Source organism: Ambystoma mexicanum, chromosome 1p (genome assembly GCF_040938575.1).
Source record: "Ambystoma mexicanum isolate Mex_15411 chromosome 1p, UKY_AmexF1_1, whole genome shotgun sequence".
Taxonomy (NCBI): Eukaryota; Metazoa; Chordata; class Amphibia; order Caudata; family Ambystomatidae; genus Ambystoma; species Ambystoma mexicanum.
The window spans coordinates 1,092,868,852-1,092,892,476 of record NC_090921.1 but is presented as its reverse complement, the minus strand read 5'-3'; the positions used below and the strand labels follow the sequence as shown (position 1 = coordinate 1,092,892,476).

Below are 23,625 nucleotides of genomic sequence, written 5' to 3'. Positions count from 1 at the left end.
GTGTAAGAAGCAGTAAGCACGGAATAATGAGCACAACCGTATCAGACAGAGTCCCAAAATCGTCTCTTACTTGAAACGACGAATTTACTCACTCGTTGGGGATAAGACGATTGCATGAAATATATTGTACATTAGAGCATGCGCTCAGCCTCAGGCCCACCAGATTCTTGCCCACATTCTTTACATTTTCGGAATGGAAAATGTTCCATTATTTTCCTAATGGAACAGACACCCGAAACACTTCAGGGTGCATTATCGGAGTCAGTTGGCGGTCGAATATACCAAAGTCCTTATGTGTAAAGCATATGGAAATAGAAGAAAGACTACCTCAGCAGTCGTTTCCGATGTAATTCAAGATAAAGCAACTGGAGAGTAGCACATCGGTTCAACAGAAACACGTTGAACCGATGTGCTATAATTATTTTTAGGATGGGGACATACATAAACGACACCCATTCTATCGCAACAAGTTGGGTTCTTTCTGTTGGTTGCAGGTGCGTGATCCTCTATTGCGCAATACTTAGTTATGGCACAAGATGTCACTCGAGTCCTACTGAAAGACCCGTCGAAAGAGCCGTAGACTAGGGATAGCTATAGTAATAGAACACAGACAGTCCATGTGCTATTACCCGGTTGCTTGGAGACGGCTGATGTACACAAAACAGAGGGCGCGCAAGATTCTACGTGGAAGTGGCCTGCACATACTGAAGTACCGTAGACGGATGAAGCGGGGACCCAGCTGCTTAGATATCAAGGTTATAGCAGAAGAGAGAATCGCTAGCTCTGACACCAGCTCAACTACGGGCAGGGCAAGCCTGACCCCTAGTGCAACACCACCATGTCTTTAAACTTCAGCGCCAACCAGGTGAGCCTTCCCAACCCAATGGAAATTAATTAATTTACCTACTTCACTCCATCCATTCAAAGTTGTGTACGATTTGCCTACAAAAATAAATCACACATAACGAATTCAAAGAATACTTGGAAAGCACATCATATGTTGTCGTATAGTATCTAATACATGTATATTTATATAGCGCTCTTTCCCCACTTGTGTGGCCTCCATATGCTTTTCCTCGGTTGAACGCCCTTGGTGACTGTAGTCGATGTGGTTGGAAAGTTCTAGGGGGTTTAGTTTAGGAGATGCGTGTGTGCATGTTGCCGTTCTAGGACTTGGGTGGCTGGCAGGCAAGGCGCGACTAAGCAGCCCAAGAGAGGTCAGACACATGGGTGGGTGCTGGTGAGGGTTAGAGATAGCTTGCTATTGTTGAGAGATTCTATGTGAAGCCAGCTATACCAAGTTCCTTTCAGGTGGTGGTCGCTGTATGCTAGTGGCAGAGGTATTGAGGTACGTCAGATGTTACAGCCTGGACGGCTATGTGTGCACTAGACTGGATGTATTTAGCCGTAGGCGTGTTTTATCATGCATGGATGCTTGGCCGTGCCTGCAGCCCATGTCCACGCTAGTGGTGTGAGATATACGTACCATAGGCTGAGATGTTGCTCTAGGTCTATACCAGGGGGCCCGGTTTTCATAATGTGGTAGGTAGACGCATACATTAAGCCATGACGGAGACTACACCTGGAATGTGAGAGTCCTGTCTAGTGGGAGAGAGGCCTACACCCAACAGTGCATATTTGGATGCAGGCAAAGGACAGCTAGAGTTGAGAGTCCCGCATGGTGGGTGGGAGGCCCACTCCCAACAATTCAATTTGAGTACCAGGTCTTGAGAAACCACAGCAGGAACTGAGAATCCTGTACAATTGGAGGGAGGACCATACCCAAAACGTGCAACCTGGATAAGAGAGCAGGCACAGCCAAATCCGAGCGTCCTGCACAGTGGGGGAGGGTCTACGCCTGACAATACAATTTGGGTGAATAACTAGACAGAGCCACAACTGAGAGTCCTGCCCAGTGGAAGGAAGGGTTGAACCTGGCAACGTGACCAGAGCACAGGACTAAACAGAGCTGGTGCCCACAACTAGTTGACAATGCAAATCAGAGTATACGGCTAGATAGGGCCAGACCCTAACCCTGACAGTGCTATTTGTGTACAGCACTAAGCATGGCTGGAAACCTAAACCTAACAGTGCAAATATAAGTACAAGACCAAGCAGAGCTAGAACCTACACCCAACAGTGCAAATTGAGTACCCGTCCAAGGACAGCTAGATTCGAGAGTCCTGCACAGTGGTAATCAAAGTGTGGCACATACCAGCATTCACAACTCAGTTTAAGCGCAGCACCTACCAGTACTCCCAACTACGTCCGAGTGAGGCACACACTAGTATTCACAATTATGACCATGGGCGGCACCTACTAGTTTTTACTGTCACATCTAGATGTGACGCAGGATGGTGCACACAATAGTGCAACCTTAGAGAGTAGGGGCTAACGTACATAATTCGTGTCCTGATGTGGGACAAGCTAGTAGTACCAGTTCCGGGGTAGGGCAGTGTAGAGTGGCAGGGCTTGCCGGAGCCGAGTAACCGCTCCACACCGTAACCATGCTCCCCCCGCCCCATTTGTTGGTTGCTGCTGGTTGATGAATAAATGGAGGAGACTACACCATGGTTTGTGTCGGTTCAGGGGGCTATGCTTGATAGACCGTGGGTTTCAGCCTATTGTATAGTAGGTATCCGTAATATCACAGTCATCAATGGTTTGTTGAGCGTGGCCTTCGTAAATAGGTTTGTGGGGGGGCACTTATCTCATTGTCATATCTCTCATGTGGTCTGGTGGGCAGAGTCGGGGAGAGTGGGATGCGAGTGTAGCACAGCGAAGGTGCTAGGGTGCTTGATTGGTTGGAATGTTGTGGGTGGGGTGATGGTGGATCAGGAATGCCACAACGAAAGCTGCTGGTGTACCTGGAGTTCTAGTATGCAGCCAGTGTTGTTGAGCGTTAGGTGGTGGTGTGTCAGGTGAAACCGTTGTAAGAGCTGCCGGCCCCTGAAATATGATCGAAAGCGGTGGATTTTATTAATGGTGTATTCACGGGGTGGAGTGGTTTAGGAGAGTAATTGGGAAGAGCCAGGTTTTAAGGGCCTTCCTGAATTTCAGGTGGTTTTCAATGTTGCAAATGTATAGGGGGATGGAATTTCAGATGCTTGGCGCTTGGACAGAGAAGGAGGAGCTGCCAAGTCTTGTCGAGTTGTGCGGTGGGATCACTAGGCAAAATGCGTTGCGAGATCTGAGGTTCCTGGAAGGTCGGTAAGGACCAATTTTGTCTCGGAGGAATTCAGGGCCCGTGTTGTGGATTGCACAATGGGTGATGCACATGGCTTTGAAGGTGGTGCGTCGAGAAATAGGGAGCCAGTGGAGGTGTCAGCTTCCGATTCTACCACTGGTGTAATACCCTTCTTTCTCTCTTCAACCTCCTCACCTGTGGAGTCGAAATCCTCTTCAGCTGGACTGAGTGCTCGATGCGCCGTATAATCCTTTTCCTTTTTTCTAGGTTGAGAGTGTCTCCCACAAGAGGAAGCCACAGTGAGAGCGTGTAGATGCGCCCTGACCGTGTCCCCCTCCCAGGAGAGACAGGAAGGGGGAAAAAAGCCAGAGTAGGCAAAAAACCCCTTGGACCGGTAAGTATCCTGATGGCCGCTGGACGTGTATGCAGATGAATGACGGGAGAAGGCAGCAACCGGAACCAGGTGGAAATATAATGCAGCGTAAAACGCCAAAGGGTAAAGAAAACCAAGTAAAGGCAGAGAGCTGGAACTAAGGAAATGGAGGTAGAGAGGAAACGAAAAACTGGGACCGGAGTAGGACCGGAAATAAGGACGGAAAGAGTAAGAGAAAAAATGCTCGAGGAGCAAAAGGTAAACAGCGTTTAGCAAGACCGCGGCAGCGAGGAAAAACAGCTGACCGTGGAAGGTTGCAATGCGCTGTGCTCAGGGAGAGGAGTGGTTAAATAGCGCTACGGCGGAGAAGACTAGACCGCATAGAGAGAACGTAGCGTCAGCGTGACGGGAATCAGGAAGTCCCTAAGCGGCAGCGGGGCCAAAGACGCCAGGTGCGGAGGCGTCGCATGACAGTATGCCCCCTGCCAAGGCCCAGGCCACCCGGTTTGCCGGGATGCAAACGGTGAAACTTCCGGAGAAGGATAGGAGTGTGGATGTGTGCAATTGGTTCCCAAGAGTCCTCAGCATGTGAATAACCTTTCCAATGCACTAGGTATTCCAGGCGCCCTTTGCGGTATCTGGAGTCCAGCAACCCGGACACTTCATACTCAGGAGCATCAGGTGAGTGAGAAAGAGTGGGGAAAGGACGAGCCCTTAATGACTGTTCGGCACTCTTCAAAAGAGATGCGTGAAACACTGGGTGAATCCGCCTAAGAGAATGTGGCAGCTTAAGGCGGAAGGCCACTGGATTGATCTTGGCAGAAATGGGATAGGGACCGATAAACCTGGGGGACAGTTTAGATGGGCGAGACCATCTAGGAAGGTATTTAGTAGATAACCATACCTTGGAACCAACCTCCCAATCAGGAACTACCTGCCGGTGCCGGTCAGCTTGCCTTTTGTAAGCCTGGAGGCTATCTCTGAGATTCAACTTGGCTTTGTCTTGGATGTCCTTTATTCGGATAAGTGTCTCTTCTACCGCCGGAAGTGCAGGTTTGCAGAAAAAATGTGGAATGATGGCTCGGGGATGAAAGCCATATGCACAATAGAATGGAGACATTTTGCTTGCGGAATGACTGGCATTATTGTATGCGAACTCCGCTGTCGGCAGCATATCCACCCAGTTGTCTTGTTCCATATTGGTGTAGCTGCGCAAATATTGTTCCAACGTGGCGTTTAACCGCTCTGTCTGCCCATTGGTATGGGGATGATATCCTGATGACAAAGCGCGCTGAATATTAAGAGCGGCGCATAAGGACTTCCAGAATCTGGAGACGAATTGGCTTCCTCGATCTGATACAATCTTGTCGGGGAGACCATGGAGTCGAAACACATCTTTAATGAATACTAATGCCATACCATCGGCAGTTGGTATACCAGGGAGTGGAGAAAAATGAGCCATCTTGGTGAGAGAGTCGACGGACACCATTATGCATGTACATCCGTGGGACAAAGGTAAGTCCACAATGAAATCTGTAGATATATGACTCCACGGACGTTCCGGGATGGCATCTTGTTGTAGCAGACCTATGGGTTTCTTTGTGTTGTTTTTACTCTGACAGCAGACTCTGCAGGACTTGACATAATGTTTAACATCTTTAGACATATTAGGCCAATAAAAAGCTCTACTAATCAAGTCCAAGGTGCTGGTTTGTCCCCTATGGCCTGCTGTCTTGTGATCATGGCACCAGGACAATATGTCTTTTTGAAGAGGTTTGGATGGTATCCAGATCCTCTGTTTCTTCAGGAACAAACCATCCTTTTGGATCATGCCGCGAGGTTCTGGATGTAAGGAGACAGCTTCTTTTATCCGTTGAAACAGGGAAGAGATAGTGGCAACAATGCGGTTCCTGGGAAACAATTTTTCCGGGCAGGATGAGGCAACACGGGAGGAGAAAGCCTTTCTGGACAGAGCATCTGCCAAAGTGTTTTGGCTTCCAGGAATATATGTGATGGTAAAGTCATATTGTGAGAAAAAATGCGCCCACCGGGCTTGTCTGGAATTGATGCAATCCATTGACTGTAAAACTTGTAAATTCTTATGGTCGGTCCGGATTACAAAAGGGTGGTTGCACCCCTGTAAGAGGTGTCTCCAGACTTCACAGGCTTTTTTCATGGCTAGTAGTTCACGTTCTATTACTGAATAATTCCGTTGACTCGGAGTGAGAGTTTTTGATAGATATGCTATTGGGTGTTCCGCGTTGTCATGCTCTTGTAGTAGAACTGCTCCTATTGCTGCGGCAGAGGCATCTGTCTCAACAATAAAAGGTTTGCTTTGGTCTGGCTGGTATAGGATGGGAGCGCTGCAGAAGCTCTTCTTCAAGAGTTGAAAGCTTTCTTCAGCCTGTGGGCTCCAAATGAAAGGCACAGATGTCTTCTTTAACAAATTGGTAATTGGTAGGACAGTGTTGGAAAAACCTGGCACGAAACGCCTATAAAAATTAGCCAGGCCCAGGAATCTCTGAACTTCTTTGACTGAGGAAGGAGCCTGCCAATGGAGAATGGCCTCAACCTTCTTTTGATCCATTTGTACTCCTTGTGGTGAGAGGATAAACCCTAAGTAAGGGATCGAGGATACCCCAAAAACACACTTTTCACGTTTGGCCAATAAATGATGTTTTTTAAGGCGCTCCAGGACCTCAGTGAGATGTAGTAGATGTTCTGACATAGACTGTGAAAAAACAAGTATGTCGTCAAGGTAAACCACAACTGAAATAAATAATAAATCAGAGAATATTCGGTCTATGAACCTTTGGAATATAGCAGGAGCATTGACCAGTCCGAAAGGCATAACGTAGTATTCGTATAGGCCGAATGGTGTCCTGAAGGCCGTCTTCCATTCATCTCCTGGACTCACTCTGAGTAAATGATATGCATTGCGCAGATCCAATTTAGAGAAGACTGTTGCTCCCTGTACAGATTCCAAAATGTCAGGAGTGAGGGGCATGGGATATCTATCCTTACGAGTGACTTTATTGAGTCCCCTGTAATCGATGCATGGTCTGAGGTCCTTAGAATCCCTCTTTGGAATAAAAAACAAGGGAGCACCCGCCGGGGATTTAGAGGGTCTGATGAGACCGTTGCACAAGTTGTCATCCAGATATTTTCGTAAAGCGTCCTTTTCAGTCTTGGATAACGTAAACATTCGTCCAAATGGGACCAGGGCATTAGGTATTAGCTCGATAGAGCAGTCCTCCAGTCTGTGAGGTGGTAATGCCATTGGAGCGGATTCAGCAAACACCATAGGGTATTCTTCCAATACCGAGTCAATGGAAAGCACCCCTATACTTGTGGGGAGAACAGTGGGAGATATCTTTACCTCCTGGTAATGTGCTTCTTTAAAGCAGTGTGTCTGGCAGTAGCTGGAATTAAACTGCAAAGTGTTAGACTTCCAGTCGACATGGGGATTATGTTGTCGCAACCAGGTAATCCCCAAGATAAGAGGAAAATGGGCTGTTCGAATGATGTCAAAAGTAATGACTTCTGAATGTTGAAATATAGTCAGAGGAAGGGGTTCGGTTGTCTGAATAATGAGTCCTGAACTCAAAGGTGGGCCGTCTACTCCTTCTACTTTCTGACCGTGGCTGCGGTCTATCCGTGAAGCACCCACTTTGTCTACCCAAAGGGTGTCAGCGAAGTTCCCTGCGGCACCGCAATCCAAGAGAGCCAGCGTCTCTACGGGGCTGCCATTGATAGTAACCTGGACCGTTATAACCATCAGGCGGGAATCTTCAGAAGGGTTCGAGGAATCAATAGACATAGTAACGTAGGGACTGGAAGATTGCCCTCGATAACCCGTCCCCACTAGGTTCGAGGGTTTGCGTTTTCCGCCGGTTTCTTGGTTAGTTCAGTACAATTATGCACCGTGTGGCGATCAGAGGCACAGTAGGCACATAGGCCCTGTTCCCTTCTCCTCTTTCTTTCTTCAGGTGTTAAAGAACGGCGAGTAGTGCCGATTTGCATGGGCTCATCGTGAGGTTTGGGCGCTGCCGAAGGAGGTGAGGAGGTCCTTGAAAAGGAGGTACGTCCTTTTCTTCTTTCTTGACGCCTTTCTTGCATCCTGAACTCCATCTGAAGGGCGGCCGTCATAAGATCCTGCAGGGAAGTAGGCCGAGGAAAGTGAGCCATTTCATCTTTTAATTCTTCTCGAAGTCCTCTGCGGAACAAAATAAATTGAGACTGTTCAGACCAACCCGTCTCCATGGCCAATCTCTTAAATGAGGAGATATAAGACAGCACATCAAACTGTCCTTGACGAATGTCCATCAAGTCTTCACCAGCTGCCATTGAGACTTCGGGTCTCTCAAAGGTTTGTTTAACGAAAGCAATGAATGCATCGAAATTCTGAAGGACAGGGTCATTTCCGGTGACTAGAGGGGTGGCCCAAGCTAGAGCGTTCCCTGTCATATTAGACACCAGGAATCCAACCTTGGCATGATCTGATGCGTAGGTGCGGGTTCTGAAGGAAAAATACACCCTGCAAGCGTCAAGAAATTCTTTTAGGGTCTTGGGGGAACCATCATACTTTCCTGAAGATAAAGGCATAGGGGGCAGGTCTGTGTTGGGGGGCTCCCTTACTGCCACCATTTGTTTTAACAGATTGTTTTCAGTTTTCATATTCTGCATTTCTAGAGAAAGGCTTTGTACCGCAGCGATTAGTTCCTGCACTTGCTCAGGAGTAGCCATGATTGGTGTTTGTGGGCGTTGCAAACTGTCAGCTTCCGATTCTACCACTGGTGTAATACCCTTCTTTCTCTCTTCAACCTCCTCACCTGTGGAGTCGAAATCCTCTTCAGCTGGACTGAGTGCTCGATGCGCCGTATAATCCTTTTCCTTTTTTCTAGGTTGAGAGTGTCTCCCACAAGAGGAAGCCACAGTGAGAGCGTGTAGATGCGCCCTGACCGTGTCCCCCTCCCGGGAGAGACAGGCAGGGGGAAAAAAGCCAGAGTAGGCAAAAAACCCCTTGGACCGGTAAGTATCCTGATGGCCGCTGGACGTGTATGCAGATGAATGACGGGAGAAGGCAGCAACCGGAACCAGGTGGAAATATAATGCAGCGTAAAACGCCAAAGGGTAAAGAAAACCAAGTAAAGGCAGAGAGCTGGAACTAAGGAAATGGAGGTAGAGAGGAAACGAAAAACTGGGACCGGAGTAGGACCGGAAATAAGGACGGAAAGAGTAAGAGAAAAAATGCTCGAGGAGCAAAAGGTAAACAGCGTGTAGCAAGACCGCGGCAGCGAGGAAAAACAGCTGACCGTGGAAGGTTGCAACGCGCTGTGCTCAGGGAGAGGAGTGGTTAAATAGCGCTACGGCGGAGAAGACTAGACCGCATAGAGAGAACGTAGCGTCAGCGTGACGGGAATCAGGAAGTCCCTAAGCGGCAGCGGGGCCAAAGACGCCAGGTGCGGAGGCGTCGCATGACAGGAGGACTCTCAGGGTAGGGCTGATGTGCTCCCTGGCGGGCAGGTTAATGAGAAGTCGTGCTGCCGCATTTTTGGATTCTTTGCAGTTTCCGTAGTTGGGATGCGGGGGCTTCTAGGTAGAGGCAGTTTGCCTGGTCAAGGCGGGAGAGGGTGATGGAGTTGATGGCTGAGAAACTGTGGGGGTAGGTGAGGTAGGGGAAAATCCTCCTGAAGATACGTAAGTGAAAGAAACATGTTTTGTATATGTTGGTGGTGTGTTGGGTGAGGGATCGATCTGAGTCTAGTTGGCATCCAAGATTTTTGACCATTTTAGAGGGTGCTGGTGCTTGTCCTAGTGAGTCGGGCCATGGGATTGGTTGAGTAATGAGAGATGTTTTCTCACAAAGTAGGATTTCGGTTTTCCCAGGGTTGAGGATGAGATGGTTGGTCGTCATGCAGTGATCAATATCGGAGAGGCATGATGACAGGTCCGGGCAGCCGGGTCCTTCGGGATATGGGATTTTAAGGATGATCTGGGTATCATCTTCATAGTTGTAGCAGGTAAGGTTGTATGAACGGATGATTCTGGGGATGGGTTTTATGTAGAAATTGAAAATTAGAGGTGACGAGAATGCTCCTTGGGGAACCCCTTTACAAATTGGACGTGATATGGATGTGAATTGGTCAAGGTGCATGATTTTGGACTGGTTAGAGATGAAGGAGGAGATCCACAAGAGGGCTGTCGGTTAGAGATGAAGGAGGCGATCCACGAGAGGGCTGTGCTTGCGATTCCTAGTGTTTGTAATCTGTCTAAGAGAATCATGTGATCGATGGTATCAAAAGCTGCAGAGAGGTCTAGAAGGATGAGAACTGTGCAACCGTCTGCGTCAGCTGTTCTTTTTAGGTCATCCCAGATGGAGACTAGGGAGGCTTCTGTTCCCCTTACTGGTCGGAAACCTGATTGTGCTGGGTCTAGGAGGTTATTGGATTCAGCAAATTGTCCAAGCTGTTTGTAGGCCGCGCGGTCATTCCTTTTGGCGATGAAACACGTTTTGGAGATGGGTCGGTAGTTTTGGGGAAGAAGTGGGTCAAACGTTGGTTTTTTGATGATAGGTTTAGTGTAGGATTTTTTTAGGGCTTTCGGGAAGGATCCTGAGGTGAGTGTGTGGTTAAGGATTGGCGGGCGACATTACCTGCACAGGTGGCAGTTAGTATTTTCTTGAGCAATGTGGGTGGGCATGGGTCTTCTGGATAGTCTTACGGGCGGCTGGCCGCTACCAGTCACAGGAATTTGTGGTGTGTGATGGGAGAGATGGAGTCAAAAGAAGAATGTGATCAGGGTGTGGTTTGTACGGTGTGCTGCGGGCGGTGGTGCTAGGGTTTTTAGTTTGGTGATCATGGCATTGTGTCTTTCGGTGGCGGCGTTCTATAAGTGGAGCGAGAGGTTGTCGCATAGGGCTTGGGAACTAGGGGTGGTCAGGCGAGAACATGAGGGTGATTTGAATTCTGCTATGATTTTATGTAGTTCCTTACATGTGTTGCGGGCATTTAGGATTTGGTTCCCATAGAATGATTTCTTGCTTTTCCTGATTTCCGATCCAGACGGTGCTTGAGAGTTTTGAGGTGTTTGAGTTTGGCAGAGAACCACTTCGACGATGGTCCACATCTCTGCGAGGAGCGCTTTGATGGGGTGAGGGGTTTGAGGGCATTGATAAGCCAGAGGACGAAGGCATCAATTGCCGGTGGTCCTTCCACAAGGAAGAGAGGATTGAGGGAGTTGAGGAGTGAGAGTTCAAGATCTGGGCTGATTACCACTTTGTTCCATAATGGGAGAGTAGAGAGGGCAGTTTGCTGAGAACGAATTGGGTGTTGGCCGCTAACCACTGAGTTGAGAGGTATGGTGAAACAGAGTGCTGAGTGATCAGAGCATGAGAGTGGGCACGGGGGTTGGGTGGCTATGTTTGTGGTGCTGAATATTGCATCGACAGTGTGACCTCTCGTGGGAGTGGAAGTGTGATGTTTCAGATTGAGTGGGCCTAGACTATCTGTGAGTGACTGGTCATGGGGTTTGATGGGGAGTCAAACCATATGTTGAAATCTCCTAGGATGGTGAGAGTTGGATGTTGGATGAGGTTGGCAGCCAGCGCTTCACCAAATGTGTCTGCAAAGTTTTTGTTATAGCCCGGGGTTCTATAGATGAGTAGGAAGCTGTGTGAGGTGGATGGTGCGAGTTGGAGTTTTACCAGGAGGGATTCATAGTTGGTGGTGCTGGTGGAGGTGTCCGTGGTTACTATCTTGAATTGGTCTTTGTGTAATATTGCAAGCCCACCTCCCCTACGAGATCTGTTCCGAACAGTCAGCGTGTAACCAGGCGGGAAAGTCTCGAGCGAGAGGTTCATAGTCGTCCGAGAATCAGGTCTCAGTAATGAAGAGGATTTCTGGGTTTTCTTCTGTGATGAGGTCGTAGATGTGGAGTTTGTTTTTTGAAACAGACCTGCCATTGATGAGGGTGCAAGATGTTTGGAGGGACACCATTGTGAGTGGAGTGTGGGTGTTGAATGGGGGTAGAGTGGGTTCTGTATTGGGGAGAGGCAGTGGGGGGAAGGTTAAGAGGGGGTGTAGTGTGGGGATGCTGGCGTAGTTGGGTTAGGTGGGAGGGAGGGGAAGAGAGCTAGGACTGGGTTGGGGGTGGGCGGTGAGGTTTTGCTCCTGTATTGGGGTGGCAGTGGTTGAGTACTGTGTCGGAGAATGGAAGATGCTAAGGGGGGCATTGGATGAATGCGGTCTTGCCCTTTCCTTACCTTGTATGCAGTAAAGGGGTGTGGGAGAGAGTGGGTGGTTTTCTGGTGCAGGGGGTGTTGGCTAGAGCTTCTCTTGCTGCACTGAGTGAGGGTAAGTGGCAATTGGGTGGGGCCTGTAGATGGATGCGGGGGATGTGAGTGGACTTTTTCAGGGATTGTGTGTTCCATGGGTGTGAGCTATCGGATCCGTCTCTCCATCTTGCTGCTCTTACTTGTGCAGATCGGGATCTACGGGTAGGGGAGAGAGTTACAGTTTGAGGCGGGAGGGTAAGGAAGGGGCCGGGGCAAAATGGGGGGGTGGGATAACAGTTGGATGTGTGCTGTGGAAGGAGAGTAGACTGTGTGGTAGAGGTGATAGGGAGTGACTGCAGAGGGTTTCAGTGGGGCTAGTGGTGTGCCAGTGAGCTGCAAGGTTGTTGCCGGCGAGTGACATGGTGCCTCGATGACCGTGTTACAGATTGAGGACTAAGCTTTACGATGCGTGCAAGGTAGAACAGGACTACCTTTTGTGTGTGAAACAAGACACAGCCAGAGTTTGTGAATACTATGTAGTGGGATAGGGGCTACTCCTAACAAGACAATTTGTGTACGAGACTAAACACAGCTACCTAGCAATGCAATTGGTGTACAAGACTAAACAGAGCTAGCTTTGAGAGTCCAGTAGAATGGAAGAGAGGTCTACACCTAACAATGCAATTTGTTGTACAAGGCTGAACACAAATACACAATTTGTGTCTAGTCTAATTTGTGTACAAGACTAAACACAGCTACCTAACGATGCATTTGTGTACAAGACTGAACACGGCTAGATTTGAGATCCTGTATAGTGGGAGAGCGTCCCACAGCTGACAATGCAATTTGTGTACAAGACTAAACACAGCTGCCTGACAATGCAATTTGTTTACAAGACTGAACACGGCTAGATTTGAGAATCCTGTATAGTGGGAGAGAGGCCTACCCCTGACAATGCAATTTTTGTGTACAAGACTAAATACAGCTAGATTTTAGAATCCTGTATAGTGGGAGAGAGGCCTACCCCTGACAATGCAATTTTTGTGTACAAGACTAAACACAGCTAGATTTTAGAATCCTGTACAATGCCAATTTGTGTACACGACTAAACACAGCTACCTAGAAATGCAATTTGTGTACAAGACTAAACACAGCTACCTAGAAATGCAATTTGTGTACAAGACTAAACACAGCCACCTAGAAATGCAATTTGTGTACAAGACTAAACACAGCTACCTAGCAATGCAATTTGTGTACAAGATTAAACACAGCTACCTAGCAATGCAATTTGTGTACAAGACTAAACACAGCTACCTAGCAATGCAATTTGTGTACATGACTAAACACAGCTACCCAGCAATGCAATTTGTGTACAAGACTAAACACAGCTACCTAGCAATGCAATTTGTGTACAAGACTGAACACGGCTAGATTTGAGAATCCTGTATAGTCGGAGAGAGGCCTACAGCTGACAATGCAATTTGTGTACAAGACTAAACACGGCTAGATTTGAGAATCCTGTAGAGTGGGAGAGAGGCCTACCCCAGACAATGCAATTTTTCTGTACAAGACTAAACACAGCTAGATTTGAGAATCCTCTGATATGTGTAGTATTCTGTATAAGTATGTATTATGTCAGCTGAGAGGCTGCATGGAATGTGAGTATTGTCTGATGCATGCAGAATGATTGTGTGTTGAGAATTCTCTGTGTGTCTGTTGGACACTGTTGGAGAGTTACAACCTGTATCTCTCCAACAGTTTATGCACTTTAGAAATGTACTTTACCCTGCAATCGTTCCCTAGATACCATATGTACGGTCTACCTATGTTCAACCTGTACACTGAAGCTGCCCGTTGCAATGTGGCACTGTATAAAACAGCAAATCAAATAAATAAAAATAAACCCATGAATGCAAAAATCACATTACTGTGTGCTAATGGATCATTTGTGGTCATCAGTATTAATGACTTGTTACTTTTCAGGCAATGTTAGCATACGTTGTGATCATTTGAAAACGCTGTTTGTGTATTTGAACATACATATGTACACCTGTTTCTGCATGTGCAAACACCATTTGCTCTTTCACAAATGTTTTTTTATACCACCGTTATGGTTCTTTCCCATGCAAAATAAATGCTCAACTGAACATACCATATAGAAATTGAAAAGCAGATTTTCAACATCGTTGGAGCCAAAAGACCATGTACTCGGCCTTCATATAAGTCAAAGGTCTCTATGCTGATAATTTGAAGCTCTGTACATGTACCCTCCTTACTTCATGGTGTCCTGCACCTGTTGAAACTTATCAGAGCCCCCTGTTGAAATCAAAGCCTATCTAGGGGGCTACATACCTACTCAGTGATGGAACTCATCAAGCTGTCCCACATTGGGCAAAACAGCGTGCAGCACATTCATCGTACAAAAACACACTGGTTGGGTAGGAGTTACTTAACCGCAGCATGTAGTTTGGGAGTGGCACGTGCACTGGGGGGGGGGTGCAATTAAGTGTTTCGCCCTGGGCACCAAATGGACTAGTAACTGCCCTGGATACAGGAACCAGAAGGATGCCCAGTTACCTCTCTCCACATTTAACTTTACCTGTAACTAAGAAATACTAAATAAGCATTCTCTTTCTACATTACCTGTTTTGGAGTGGTTCCTGCTTTGTGATTACTTGCATTAAGACCAGGGAGAATACTTCAATATTGATCCTAACTATCTGGTTTTGGCTATTTACCTTGCCATCCATGCGCTCATGAAAGAGAACAACAAGGGCAGACCCGTGCTTTACTTCGACGTCCTTTACTTAATTTGCATGTCTATATGTAGTTTTCTGCCCGCTACCCTTCTTCTTGTACCCTTAAGGGCATAGCAGTTGAGGGAAGAGCTCTGCTTGACTACATCACACCTGCCTCCTAAAGCATAAAGATACATGGAAATCGAGAGAAAGAAATTAAGTCTCTTGTTGGGTTCTACCTTGGTGACGCACACATTCATGCACACACTAATAAACACATCCACACTCTATGGAGATGATCACAGTCTACTTTGTTCACATACAGTCGTCCTCCACTTCATTAGCCCTGGTCACATGACCATCCTGATGGCTTGTGCCAGCGTCACATGATGCCTGTAACACAACACTACATCTCCCCCAAACTAACAATGTTATTTCCCATTTCTTCTATGCACCTTCTTGGCCGGTTTAATGCTTCGGTGACCATTTTCAGACACTGGTGTTCACCTCCTTGTTCTTCCTGTCCTCTTACTCCTCTTAATCTCCCATGTATCCCATGTATCCAGACTCCTCATGTCCTTCAGTTTCTTCACTCCACTCTCTGTCTTCCTCAGAGGTTCTTGTCTTACTCTTTTGAAGAAAGAGGCATTTTCCGTGACGCGTTTATCGCCCCTCGTGACTGTGATCATGGAGCCCTTCCTGTCTGTCACAACCAATGGTCCCCCTTTGTGAGAGATAGTTTGTTTCACGATATGACTCGGTCACCTGGCTGAAGGTGTGACTCACATGCTCCGTGCTTGCGATCAGCATATGCCTTCATTTTCTCTTTCCCCTCTCCATCTCTCTTCCTAATCTCGCCATCACTCTCAATTGACTCCTCCTGATGTGGATTGTGGGACATTCTCCTGCTGTCAAGACTTGATGGTCGTGTAGCCGATGAAACCTCCGCCCCCAAGTACCACTCGAGCAAACAAGAAATTACTGCCCGAGCGGTCCTTGAGGCCACAGGTGGTGAATTTCGTCAGCCGGAACCAGGAATGCCGGAAGTTGCCCCCTATGACCACTGTAAGGCAAACACAAAGTTAGGTCATAAACACAGAACCCTAGACTTGTATATGAATATGTAAGAAGTCTACAATAGGGCTTACCCTTAGGAGCTGGTCGGGACCCAATGTTGGTGTAAGGATGTTATCGGAGGCAGCCGGCAAGGGTGACGACAAGATGACAGCTTGGTAATGCACTTAGTAGGATGAAATCACCACCTGACGTAGAAGCCAGAAGCTGTGAGTCAATCAGTTGAAAGGTACGTGATCCAAGAACAAAGTTCATAACAAAAGGGCAATCCAATAGCAGTCCGGGGACGAAGACGTGGTCGAGTCCAGGAGAGAACAGTTCCAGCAGGGTATAGCAAAAGGAGTAAGTTCCAGGCAAAGGTACCGTGAAGGAAGAAGCCAAAATCAGAGTCCAAGAATCAATCCGAGGTCAGTGGTAGTCTGTAATCCGTAATGCTCCCAACAGGATCAGCTGTGAAGCGCTGGAGGGCAGTCAGCGCGTCGCTTTTGAACGCTGACTAATGATCACGTGACTCTCATCATCCGCCACATGATCGAACATGCTGAAGGAGGAGCTCCCAGGTGCCGGCAACGGAGACATTGTAGAATGCCCGTGGCGCGTCTCCATGGCAACTGCCAACGCCGGAATGGAAACCAATGCCGGGATGGGAAATGAGGCAAAAACCGGCGTCGCTGACCTTGTCCCACCCTTTGCCGGCAGGTCTGCAGGGGAGAGTATGTCCTGCAGTGCTCCAGATAAGATTTTGAGGTTGGAGTATTTTACTCCCTATTTTTAAACTTTGAGCATAAATGTGATTTCAAGAGAGTAAAAATGACTTTTCTCCTTTGCAAGAGAGTAAAATGTATGTGACATCCAGCCGACGTATGGAAATCATTACTATGTGGCAGCCTTCTGCATTGTGACACAATACACCTTTCCTTATTTCTCTAATGTTTGGCCAGTTGATCTCTCCTGTATATATTTAAATGTTGAAAGCATTCTGGCTTCTGTAACCTGACTTTTGCACTGCCTTCTGCTCTAAACTTGTGTGTAAATGTACACAGGAAAATAATAAAGCTGTCGTATTTACAAGATTTTCATGCGTAAAAAGGCCTAGTACGCACCTTATCTGGAGGCCTGATGTCCTGGCATGTATTTTGGTGGTGATAGTGGGGGCTGGATTCTGGGAGGTGTCCACGGAACGCGTGGATGAAGATGGGGGCGTGACACCTGCGCACTGAGCAGCCAAACATTTGCTCTGAAGGACATGTTGCGGTGGAGCCATGTCCCACAGGAGCTGGTACAGCATCTGTTCTAGGGCTCTCTGTGTTATATTAGATATTCTTACAGCCTTTTTGATGTTAGTCATAAAGGGTTCGACTGTCCCGTTCGCCTGGGGCCACAGTGCGGTGCACTTCCTATGGTGAAAGCCCATTGTGAGGAGACAGGAATGAGACTTGGACACAAGGGATTCATGGTTTTGGTTGAAGACTTTTTAAAAGGGATTGGGGAAATGCCTCTATGTCCTGCACTGGAGGCATTTCCCTACCTAAAAACAAAACTAAGGGTCTGTCGGTGTCAAAATGACCAAAACAAAACCGTCCTGTGTCCGAAGTGCTATTCTGGACCTCACACTAATAAAATAAACTCTATGGTGAAAAGTAATGTCTTTCGCCTTGAGCGATTGATAAATGTTCAAAAGGAAACCAATGTATAACTCCAGCACAAAAGTTCCAGCAGGATAGAGTTCCTTGTTCCAGGGGGTGATTTCCGTTCCCCTGAATTTCTCTTCCCTCTGTTGTATATCCAGAGATATCAGAGTTTCTCTTCTTTCACAACACAACTGATACACAAAGCAGCTTGGTTCTTTATCTTGTTAGGATACCTGGTGTACTCCCCGACCAGGTTTTACTCCTTTTCTCTCTGGTTTTACGCAGCCTTTGGCTAGTCCTGACACATCCTTCGCAGGCCCCTTTTGTGGCGATGTATTTCAAATAAACTGTTTAAGTTGTCCTTGCCTGGTGTATTTCCCTTCCAGGGTTTTCTTACACGCACCTGTAACTAACTGCCTGGTATGCTTCTCCTGCCATGGCTTATTTAACCACAATTGTAATTGCCTGTTATGCTTCTGCCAGGATTTTCTTAAGCACACTTGCAACTGCCTGGTATATTTCTCTTGCCAGGATTTTTCTTCATAGGGATCTTGTACCTGCTTTTCAACGTAATATCTTCTTGTGTGTGCTTTATCTAACTTTATATCTGCCTAGTGCAATATCCTGCCAGGGCTTTTCTTAAATGTGTATGGTACACATTGACATTTGTGAAAGTGTGTTTCTTTTCATTTAGTTTCCCTTTCTGTAAAATGTTCATAGGTTACTCCTCTCCCAATTGCCTTATTTGCGTTCTTTACAATTATTCTCCCATGGCACATAGGCCAATACGCCCTGGTGTCCCTGCTTCCATTCGGGGGACTCACCGGTTCTTCTGGGCGTGCTTAGTTCAGTTCGCAGTGAGCCGGTGATGGTTGTTCAGTGATTCTCCTTGCCTCGCCGCCTTCATTTCTCACTTTCTCTACAATCTCTTGTTCCTGCTTCATGTCAGGCTCTGGGTAGGCAAACACTGCCGCTGCACACCTGCGGATGCCCAGGAGCCCTGTGCCAACCTCTGGTGCTCCTGCAGTGTACCTTCTCTCGCAGACAGTTTCCTCTTCTCCTGTTCTGGGCCAGACAGCTCCACAGCACTCTTTGTGGCCCAGTGGTCTCCCGGTCCTCACAGAGGGAAGCAGCTTTCTCTCTCCTGCAGCTCCCCACAGTCAGCTGCTGCTTCTGTTTAAATCTCCCTGCCTTTGGTTCGCGCTGCCAACAACTAGAGCGCCACTTTTGTTCTTGGGCTTTTCTGCTCTGCATCACTCGGCTCATCTTCCTCATCTCAGTATTCTTGTAGTTATGGGAATGGAATTCCATTCTTGATATTTTACATGGAAAGTCTGGAGGAGTGTTCTCAGAAGTCTTTAAGTGCAAGTTAGTTTTGAATAACCTGCATGCAGAGTCGGAGGAGATCTTTTCATGAGTTGTGGAGGGTAAGTCAAATCTTGTTAGAAGGTCTTCAGTATATTTCCGAGGGAAAGAAAGGGAGGTGTAGCAATATGCCATTAAGGCACTGTGTATGGATGGGCTATCCTCAAGAGGAAGGGGAATACCATGCCTTCTCCTTTGGTGCCCTGCTACTGCCCCAGAGGTTGTCTTCCCCCATGTGATCCTCCCTCATATAACCGCCCCCCATGGTCAGGATCGGGTAGCGGCTGCCATGCCCTGGCCACATGTAGGGAGGTTACAGCTGGGAAAGGAGTGATGACACCATCGGATTGATCACACCATGTACAGGTCAAAATCACAAAAAGCATGGCTTGTGAATGGAGTGCCATTGTCTGACTTCACCTCTTTTGGAATGCCATAATATGAGAATATTCAGTCCAGCACCGGTATTACTGAATTCGAGAATTATCTTGAATCCTCGGTTGTTTATTTGACAATTCAATTTCCTCATATCCCACATGATAACCCAAAAACTGAATATTTTCAATTTAACAATGTTGTAGTACCACTGTGTACCATCCAATTCGATCCAAAAGGATTTAACTCAAACAATGCACATTTTCTATAATTCGTGATATAATATTTACATATAGGCATGTGCTCGCCAGAGCATGAAACATATCTGGAGTACCAAACAAAACACAATGTGACACAAAATACAAAACATTATAACAGGGCAGGTCTAATAAGAGTGGCCTTCTTCAGGACGGGGGGATGAAGTGTTCTCCATGTCCGTGGGTTATCTGTCAAAGAACAATGACAGGTAGGGGTGTGTATTACAATGGTGTGTGATCTTGGAAAATAACTATTTCAAACTTAAAATTTTTATTAGATGCTCGTGTGAGCAAAAACATACAGCGTCCATATAGAATCGCTGGCAAACAGCTTACTGTCACTCACATATGCTGTGGAAAGTGTTCGTAAAAGAGTCCCTCTGTTATTAGTGGGGGCTGCTTTCTTAGTCAAGCTCCTTTCCCAAATTGTGGGTGTTTGTAAAGAATCCTGTCTTTATCTATAAGATCAGACAAATGGAAGAAAGAAGGGGGAACCCATATTAGTGTTGGTGTTAGAGGTGCCAAGCATCCACTCTGCCTATTACCTGAAAGGTATCTTACCTCATCATCAAGCCACTGCTCATGTCTTGTCACACGTCCAACCGGATATAAGGACGTATCTGATGTGTATATTTGTCGTGATACCATGCATTGGAGCAAGGGAGCCGGTAGCACGATTCTATCTCCTTTACGGATAAGATTGGATGGGGAGATAGACAGCTTGTCCTTCACCCGCACAAGAGTCCTGAAGAGCTTGAGGTTGAGCTGTGTTGTGATTTTGGTTGATCGCCACATCCCTCTTTGGATACAAGATGCCGCCAGCTACAAAATTGCATCTTCTGACGTGTAATTCGCTAATTCTTCAATCGCAATGGCCTGTGATTTGGCGTGGTGTACGATGTAGTTGACATCAGACACTTAGCAACATAAAAAGTCTCCCCACAAAAAGCTGATTGGCAATCGCATATCAAACCCCTATAGAAGGCAAAACATTATTTCCTATGATTGGGTCCAGCAGACCTTACCACACCACCCATGGTTCCCACTTGTGACATCACAATCCAACCCTCAATTCTCACATCATATTCATTGAAACATTTGAGACGACCAGCAAAAACTTTATTCATCTGTCCCGGTCATCTCATCTCCGTTCTCATGAGTAAGCCTTCCTTTTTCAAAAAATGTTTTTGTTTTTCTGTATTGATTTGGTTGAGGAACCCAACCTTTCAATTTATAGCAATTCAATACTCTTATAAACATTTTAAAACATACATGTATACACAGCTTAATATATACATGTGCTTACATGAATAGGATAAAATATAATAAACACAAATTTCATAATAGAAAATCATTTTAAAAGCAAAAATGTCACTTCCAATCTCCTGATCATTACTGAGTGAATGCATTGTCAGAATAAAGCTTGGTCCATATATTTTGGGATTTGCCAATCAATTCATTATGGCAATATTAAACGACTATTATGTAAACAATAACAAGGTATTTCCTAGTGAACAAGTGCCATAGGGCAATTCAACATACACAATTTCTACAGAACATTTACAAAGTATACCATTTTCACGAGACAGAAGGACCAATATATTGTAATGGATCATAAAACCAATCTAAAATCAATGTTACTAATTATTTCATGTTCTAATTACAGATTGACTCTTGTAATTTAAGAGCTCTCAAGAAATTCACTATGGCCAATCTCATTGATGTAAACTGACTATTATTTAGGCAGTGCCACAGTATTTCTGGAGTGATAATTGAGTTATGGTTACTAAAAACCGATAAAAATGAGTCTTTCTGGCATTGAATAGCGCTGGACAGACAATTAATAGGTCTTTAATAGTTTCTGACTGATTAGGATGATAGCAGAATCTGCAAATGTTAATTTCTTTTTCAATTAGCTTGAGTGTTGCCAGGACATCTTTGCTGTGCCATAGATTCAATCGGAATCTTAAAAACAGATCTCTATACACTGGGTCAGGAAATTTAGTTAGGTATGTTTCAGGAGAAAGCCTTCTACCCTGACGCTGTCAGAGCCTTGAACCAAGAACAAGTTACTGTGTAAATATAGCACATTGAGAATTCGTCGACCATCTTCCCAGGCAGACATTTATTCAGGGGCAATTTGAAACTGCCATGGGCTTTCTGAAACCGCCAGTAGGTCAGGCTTCGTAAATTAAATAAGGCAGAATTATAAAATGGTTGTGCATTCTTTGCCTTTCAGCTGGACCCGTGAGCTCTGGTTCATGACCGCGAAAGTAACAAATGTTGTTTTCTTCCTACCATGCAATCCTGGGATTGTGGAATTTGCAATGTGCTATCAGCCGCTGCGGCTTCTAAGCAAATTAATGAAACAAGCACACATTTCAGAAATGGCATGCTTTGAGGCCTTTCTATTCCACCTCAACCTAATGCTCAACCTTATTATACTTATCTGTGACCCATCTTTACTATCTAGGTTTCTTTTAACGTGAGACAATTATATGGGGCATTATCCAGCCTAGTTCAAATTAATGTGTTGCTATCAAGGAAGGCCCCTCCCAGTGCAGAGCGCTACTCCCGCAGTTGGTAAATTAGCACCGTTTTACTGTGCTGAACTTGCATTTTTACCACATTATTCCCCCCCTTATATTGATCTAGCAATAACTACCTCTTTTTCCTACCCCCGTTCCTTTTCTGCTACTTTATTTTTGTGAAACCATATCTTTTCTAATCTCGTCATGTCACCCCCAGCTTCCTACCAACCATCCAATGAGTCCCCCACCGATATGCACCCCTGTCCATCCTTAAGTCATGAGATCCAAAATTGCTTGTAGTTTTCTAAATCCTCGGGCTGTGTTCTGACCCACCCATCAATATCGTCCTCTGCATTTTCCCCAATTACTTCATTAGTACCCTTCTCTTTTTTTATTATTCTTATCAATGCTCAGGGGCAACATACATTGTCCTCTTCTTTTTTTAGTATAAAGTCTCAAAAGATGTTTGCCAATTCAGACGGTGACGAGAATAAGGACCAACGTGGGGACAGTCACTCGAAATACTCCAGAAAGCCAGCTGAGCACCCATTTGAAGATGCTGTTCATCCAGTTACTTCACTGCACTCCATTAGCTTCATTTGGCATTTTTCGTGGAGTGTCTGTATTTCCCTTATAACTGCTTTCAATATTCCATTCAAAGCCTCTCCATCGGGTATTACGGTGCAACAGCTGCTCTCACATTTCACATTTCACACCTTCAATAGCAATTAGGTCAAGGACATAACGATTCTGGAGGGCCACCAAACGTATTGCCCTCATCTCTTCCTTTATTGCATTTGCTGTTGAATTGGCCAGCTGCAGCAACTCGTAGCGCGTGAGTTGAAGCCATTTCACGTTGGCTGCAGCCTGAACACCTGGCAACAACAGGGATGTGAAGAATGTTGCCACCTTGGAAAATAACCACAATTCATCAGGGATAGCAAGCACATTTTCGACACTGTTTTCTGACCAATTATTATTCTCCCTGTTCTTTCTGCTCAGCGATTTTGGCTTCTCACTTGGCTGTGCCACTTTTTCCTGCAGTACAAGTTCGAAGGTAGTGCTGTTTCGAGGCACCAGCAGGGCTCGGCTGTGCAGAGTGACGATTGCACAGAGCCCACTCCAATCAGGCGGAAGCTGGGCATAGGCCTTCGATCCACGGGCGCACCACACTTTGAATATAGCTGCAATCCCCTGCATCAACGCCGCACTCCTCATCGCCTTGGCACAGCCTGTGTTAGTCCCCAGATGGATAGTCCCACTCACCCTGAAACATAGAGGAAGTAGTGTACAGCTCTTTATGTCAACTGGTTGATGTCTCATGTAACCAGGTCAATGCATGTACATATTTTCCCCATATTGCCTTACAATTGTCATTTACTCTGGCTGCCACGCTTTGTCCACATCTCAGCAACCATTCAGCACAACATTGCATTATTCCCCCTCCCATTTGCGATCATACAACACTGCCCCTTTTATTCTCATTTATGGTCTTATGTGACACCAGGGAATGCTTTGCCCCTCCTTATTTATGCACTGCAACTTTTTGTGTTCCCTTCTTTTTTAGCTCCCCCCTTTTTAGATCCTTCTGTTATATATATTCCACCACCATATTTTGTGTCTCCCTATTTTTGGCCATTTTGTTTAGTTTCACGTAATTATCGGTAAATACTGTTGCCCCTTCATCTATCCACTGTACTGTAACATTTGCTCCTTGGATTAATCCTCTAGTTTTGCAGAGGAATAGGTGCATTAGGCATCCTGCTTCCTCAAAAGACACACCCTGAGGCAGGGGGCACCCCTATTCAGTGTGGGATGA

The 23,625-nt window shown here is 46.2% G+C and overlaps 1 protein-coding gene across 2 annotated transcripts in view; it reads left to right on the top strand.

Annotated features, from left to right (window-relative positions):
* The first annotated feature begins 645 nt into the window (after nt 1-645).
* CFAP126 (cilia and flagella associated protein 126) overlaps nt 646-23,625 on the top strand; it is a 216,713-nt gene continuing 193,733 nt past the window's right edge. Inside the window, exon 1 of one of the 2 annotated variants that reach the window (XM_069604687.1) lies at nt 646-865. In XM_069604687.1, the coding sequence (XP_069460788.1) occupies nt 839-865 (27 nt within the window). In that variant the 5' untranslated portion in view covers nt 646-838. The remainder of the gene's footprint in view (nt 866-23,625) is intronic. The other variant, XM_069604688.1, reaches the window with a different exon arrangement.